The sequence below is a fragment of the Chenopodium quinoa genome, unplaced genomic scaffold, assembly GCF_001683475.1.
Source record: "Chenopodium quinoa cultivar QQ74 unplaced genomic scaffold, ASM168347v1, whole genome shotgun sequence".
Lineage (NCBI taxonomy): Eukaryota > Viridiplantae > Streptophyta > Magnoliopsida > Caryophyllales > Amaranthaceae > Chenopodium > Chenopodium quinoa.
In genome coordinates, this window is record NW_018744502.1 from 876406 (window position 1) to 882802 (window position 6397).

General features: G+C 42.5%; 2 protein-coding genes across 2 annotated transcripts; one reads left to right on the forward strand and one right to left on the reverse strand.

Moving 5' to 3' along the window:
* Window positions 1–333: 333 nt before the first annotated feature.
* LOC110697948 lies at window positions 334–1501 on the forward strand. Its single transcript, XM_021875349.1, has 2 exons — window positions 334–692; window positions 781–1501. Exons 1-2 carry the CDS (start codon window positions 437–439, stop codon window positions 1395–1397), a joined length of 873 nt encoding a protein of 290 aa, XP_021731041.1. The 5' UTR covers window positions 334–436; the 3' UTR covers window positions 1398–1501.
* Window positions 1502–1514: 13 nt separating this feature from the next.
* On the reverse strand, window positions 1515–2503 carry LOC110697950. Its single transcript, XM_021875350.1, has 3 exons — window positions 2280–2503; window positions 1784–2200; window positions 1515–1699 (listed from the first exon to the last, which is right to left on the reverse strand). Exons 1-3 carry the CDS (start codon window positions 2292–2294, stop codon window positions 1559–1561), a joined length of 573 nt encoding a protein of 190 aa, XP_021731042.1. The 5' UTR covers window positions 2295–2503; the 3' UTR covers window positions 1515–1558.
* Window positions 2504–6397: the final 3894 nt, after the last annotated feature.

A 6397-nucleotide genomic window follows, 5' to 3' on the forward strand; every position in this document is an offset into this window, starting at 1 on the left:
TCTTGGCCATCTGTGATTTTGATCGATTCAACGTACAAGACAAACAAGTACAAGTTCCCACTGGTTGAGATGGTTGGGATGGCTCCAACGAACCAGAACTTTCTGATTGGTTATGCAGTCATGAAGGATGAGACGGCTGCGAGTTACCGTTGGGTGTTGGAAAAGTTGAGAAACTACATCGGCCCAAATGTACAGCCATCGGCCATCGTAAGTGATTGTGAGGGAGGTCTTTTTGCCCCTATAGCGGAGCTGTTTCCGGAGTCGAGCCATTTACTGTGCACATGGCACATCAACAACTGCGTGAAAGTCAAAGCCTACACACATACTGTCGTTACATGTCGATCAGGTTCATTCATTCTGGCGGACGCTCGTTATCGGAGAGCATGCTGTTCCGCATACGGTTCACCGTGAACAGGAGGAGTTGGAGCAGTTTCAGATGATGTTTGACCAAGTGTCCTCCAGTCACCCTTCGATCATTCGTAGTGCTACACACATACTTCATGACATGTTCAATACATCGTGTTTGGATACCGAGGAACCGGAAGGGGTCGAGCGACCTAGGGGTCGACAACCACGGCGGAACAAGAGTGCGTTTGAGTACATTCGCGGTCGTGGCCGTGGCCGTGGCCGTGGTCGTACATCCTCATCAAGTGGCAGCCAATCATCGTCGTCGGTGAATATGCCCGGCACCGGTAAGACATTCGACTTGCCTTTCTTTTGTTGACTGTTTGATTAGTTTACTGTTGACTTGTTTATTGTGTTTATTGATGTGTGTAACAGGGAGAATGGACATTGAACATTTTCCATATAAGGACAGGATCCCTAATATCATGATGCCATTCTTGGACGGGTGGAATGATGTCATTGCAGATGGTAACTGCGGATTTCGGGTTGTGGCGGATGTGTTTCAAATGGGTGAAGACAACTACGGTTTAGTGCGGCAGTTGATGTACAGTGAAATCGCATCAAACCGAGATGTGTATGGCCATGTGTACGGCGAGGACTTGGATAGGTCTCTGCAGCGTATCCGGTGGGGAGGGGGACCTTGCGGTCAAAATCATTGGTTCGATGCGCCACTTGATCTCTTTGCCGTTGCAAACATCTACAAGTGTGCAGTCATGCATTTCGGCCTTGGTTTACATAGTCGAGCCTATTATCCATGTACAACGGTTCTGCCCTGGTGTTCGCGCGAGACCGTCACCAGACCGGTAAGGGACGTTGTTATTGGATTTCTTGGGCCGTCATACAGACATTTTATCCGATTAGACATGTCACCCGATTTTCCGGTCCCAAATATCATACCGAAGTGGTATGAAATTCGTAGAGCAAGCGTGGAGGGTTGGGATGCTTTGTACCATGCTCGCGTGCAACAGTGGAACAATTTAATTGCCATGTAGTTTTTGTTGATGTACACCTACCTTTTACTATGAGGCCTTGTATTGTCAATACTATGTCATTTCTATGTGTTCATTTTTAAAAGATAATGTTTCATTTTAAAAACTAACAACAATAATGTCAAATATTACAAACTAAAAAGATAATGTCTAATTTACAAAAATCAGTAATCCCTCTGTGACGCCCACTGCCACTGCTCAAGGGTCCGTTCCAGATCGTCAATAACAGCTCTGCCTGATGCACTCGTCATGCAGTCCCTTTCCTCAAAAAGTCGGTGGCCCAACTGCATAATCTTGCCCATCCACTACACAAAACAAAAAACATGAAACGACGTATTATACATATATATATTAAAATAAGAGAACAACAAATAAAAGATGAGACGTACCGCATAAGAGGCAGTGGCAGGTGGCACATCGTCATCATCTGCGTCGTCGATGTCTTTGATCAACCTCGGGTGCGAGTGCCGGATGTACCATTCCATGTAGTGCTGGTCACACATGGCAGTCACCCCACTTGGCGGCCGCTGCAGCTCCGCCGTCCATAGGCGGGCAACCATCGGAAACTGCTCCCACATAGATATCATGTTTGACGGCCATTGGACGACGTACTCCTTCGACGACGCAGATCGTACCGCCTTACTGGGCCATGCCGGTGGAGGTGGGACAACTTGGACAAATCCAAGCTGGCGAAGACAGCGCTGCGGCATGTACGCCTCTACGATCTCGCGATACTGAATCAGTCCAGTGTAGAGGGTCCTGGGTACCCTATTACTAGGGTTCTGGCCGAAAGGCATCCAGTTCACCTGCACATTATTTAAAATCAGTAACAGTCATAAAATAAAGCATCAGATTGTAAAAGTAGAAATAATTTAATCACTGTACCTCTAAGGGGGACATCCTGTCAAGCGATAACCGTATGGAGCGCAGGCGGTCAACGGACTTCTTCTCGACACGCGGACTCCACGCACAGGCACGTGGCTGGCCATCACCAATGGGAACCGGGTCGCGGTGTGGTCGAAACGCAGGAAAATACTCGTATATCCAGGTCTGTAACAACGTCAGACATCCAGTGATACCTGCTGCATCAGCCCGGCTCGAGAATCCTAACTGGCGATACAGATACGCCAGCGTAGCCGACCCCCAAGAAAACTGGCCTACTCTGTCGGGCTCACACGCGTCAACTATGTCGCGTGGCCTGAGCTTGTTCCCGCTCTTATCCGGAAACAAGGTACACCCGAAAAGAAGAAAAACATATGCAGCCAGCTGTGTGTCCTGCGTCCTACGTGCCGTAGGGTGCAAACATCGCTGCAAGACGGCTGCGATCTTAACGCCGCCGTGATCCCACACACCAAGTGCCGATGTGTACAGCGCAGCCCTATCCACCGCCAACAGCTCCGCTAGTAAATCTGCCTGATCCGCATCAGTGACGACAGATGCTCGGTTTCCCTCCACGGGAATCCCAAGGATGGCCTCGACGTCATGCAACATGATCGTCATCTCACCGAACGGAAGGTGGAACGAGTTCGTATCCGGCTGCCATCGCTCAACGAAAGCCGTGATCAGCGTCCAGTCAATCCTATCGTGCATGGTGGCAGGAAGGTGACTCACTCTAGTGGCCCTCAATCGCCCGACCATCTCGCTCTCCTCCGGCCAAGCATCAGCCCAGCTACACAAAAACCTACAAGTCTTTTCCCGGGTTTGGCATTTCAAAATGCCTGTATCCAAAGCCCTCTCCTGGTCCTCCCAAATACGGGTAGCGATGTGTCCTAAAAAGCTAGGAATCACACTCCCGTCTATAGGTCCCCCGGCCACCTCACCCCTCACCATCCAAGAATCATTAACGGCCCTCGACCGTTTTCTGCTACCCGCAGACACAGTGGACGCAGATGATGTGCCTGATCTACTAACAAACCTACCATCTCGACCCTTACGCACATCTACCCTATGCGTCTCATACGTATCATCAAGTCTCTGACTGAATGGACCGTAATCATCATATGGTCCACTCTGATCGTCGACATCCTCATCTGCATCATCCTCGTCCTCGACCTCCTCCTCCTCGACCTCCTCCTCCTCCTCCTCATCATCATCATCATCATCTTGATCGTCCGCAGAACAGTGCACCCGTTCTCTGCGGGCCGAGGCCGAAATACCACGGGATCTAACGTGTCTGGGCCCCGAGCTCTCCATTGAGTAGATCGTACTCCTCACGACGTCAATACTCTTCCCCGCACCAGGTCTAAATTGCGATGCCTAACTCCAAGTAAATAACGAAACATAATAACGAAAACAAATTAAAAAAAGTCGAAAATAAACACAAAAGCAAATAAACAAGTCACGGAAATAAAATTATAAACATAAAAAATATAAAATTAAAACAAATAAAAAAACAAAATTTTAAAAAAAAAAGATAAAAAAAAAAGGGAACATACAATTTAAAAAAAAAGAAAAACAAATTTTTTTAAAAAAAAAAAAATCGAAAATAAAATTTAAAATTAAAAAAAAAACAAAAAAAAATTTAAAAAAAAAAACACGGCGGAGGCGCCTAGGCAAGGCGCCCATACGGTGGTGGCGGCGCCAAGCCCAGACGCCACTACCACGGCGGCGGCGCAGAGGCTAGGCGCCACAGCCGTGGTGGTGGCGTCTGGGCTTGGCGCCGCCACCACCGTATGGGCGCCTTGCCTAGGCGCCTCCGCCGTGGTGTTGGCGTCTCCCCTTGGCGCCCCACCGTCGCCGGAGGTTTTTTTTTAAAAAAAAAATTACAAAAATTAAAAAATTTACCTTCTGGCCGGCAAACCGCCTTCCGCCCACCGCCGGTGCCGCCACTTCCTTGCCGGGCCGCCTCGACATAGCTCTGGAAATAATTTAGAGAGAGAAAGTGGAAGTAGAGAGTAGAGAGAGAAATTGTGTGTTTTTTAGTATGAGGGCAAAAGTGACATTTCACTCTTACTTTGTGGGCTTTATGTAGTAATTTGCGGGCGATGTTTAACAGTTCACAAAAGTTTACCATAAATAAAACATAAAGGCACTTAGAAGATATATATGTAAAAGTGGATCGGAGGGTCACTTTAGCGTATGGAAAAAAAAAATACTACAAATCGTTTCAATGTATTTACAATATTTACCATAAATGGATACTACAAAATATTTTCAACAAATATTTTCTTTCCTTTTCTGCTTATCATTTCTTTCTATCTTTCTCCTCATCGCATGTAACTTTATTTTTTTCTCTCTCCATTTACCACACAAAGAAATTTTACCAAAATGTTGGTGAAAGTCACGTTGTAGCAAATAAAACGAAATAGAGGTTGTATAATAATTCACCATATAAATTGTTGATATGTGGTATTATTCTAACTTAATATTTTTCACATATTTCCTTAGATTGTAATCTGATCTATTTTAAATCCTCATTTTTGCTATTCTACATTGTTTTTAGATTTTGATGAGTATGGTAGATGTAGCTATTTTGTGTATTTTTGTAACTCTTATAGTATTTAGTACGACTTATTCTTTTGTTTTTGATGTTGTAGGTTTGGCTTCGGGGATCTTAGTCCCATACACAAAACAAGGAAGAGTGCCTTGAAGTAAAATAAGGTTGTGTTTGGATACTTGCATTTCATTTGAAATCGTTGATTTCAATTCCAGAATTCCAATTTCTAGAATTCAATTCCAAGTTTCATGGTTGGCAAACTTAAGAATTTCAAATTTGGAATTTCAAATTCCAAATACTTGTTTGGGGAAACAAATAATTTCAAATTATGGATTTCAAACTAAGGTAAAATTAAGTATTTTGATTAAGTGTCTACAAAATAAAATTCAACAAAAACATAATCTAGCGAAATCTAACTAGTAAGGTCCATAGCAACAGCTGAGTTATCGTGTTGCTCAGCTCCATCACCTACGCTCTATCGGAAGCATATAGAGTGCATATGTCGTCCCAATTCTCAATGCACTTGTTCTAATATGCAGAGGCTTTTGGGAACTTCCTACTAGTTAAATTGCTTCCCTCTTATACTCAAATTGTCATCTAAATAGCTACAATCATAATCATACTATTAACAAAACAATTAATTTCAAAAGAAATTACAAAAGAAAAAAAAAATCCCTAAATAATCAATACAACATACAAAAGAGCACACTATACATCAAATCAAAAATTCAATCAATTACACATTCTAGATCATAAGACAGAATCAATTCCAAAATTCAATCAATTACATAAAATCGACAATTCAATCAATTATGTCAAATTGAAAATTCAATCAATTACACATATTTTAGATTAGAAGACAAAATCAATTTCAAAAAATTCAATCAATTACATAAAGTCGAAAATTCAACCATTTACATCAAATCGAAAATTCAACCAATTACACATATTCTAGATCGGAAGACAAAATCATTCCAAAAACACCTAACACAATATTTATAAATTAGCAATCAAACAATAATGTAGCAAATTCATCGTTTTAAGAATTGAGAAACTAAAATATAATTTAACAGTAGAGGAGAAGAGAGAAAAAGCTTTAGGAGAGAGAAAGCTTGCATGAGAGAGGAAAAAGAAAGCTTGAGTGAGAAAGAGCACGAAGAGAGAGAGCATTCTGGGATTTTAAATGATGGATTTTTGGATTGAATTTCAAATTCTGATATATGGATTAATGTTTTCATTGGGTTGGAATTGGGACATGCCAATTCTAAATCCAAATGTTAGGATTACCCAAACATGAAATTTGGCCAAATCCAGCATTTCAAATGGAATGCTTGAAACCAAACAGCCCATAAAAGCATTTGAAAGATTTTAATAGGAAGGATTTTACACCAGGGTCAAATTATAAATGGCCATTTATTTCTTTGTTGCTCAACATTTTAAGATGATTCAAACTGAGGATTAAAGTGCATCTCAAAAGCTTTCAAACAATTAGTCTCACACCTTTTTTCGACAAGTAACAAAGAAATTATAGCATTTGATAGGATAATGTCTCTACTAGAAAAGGCAT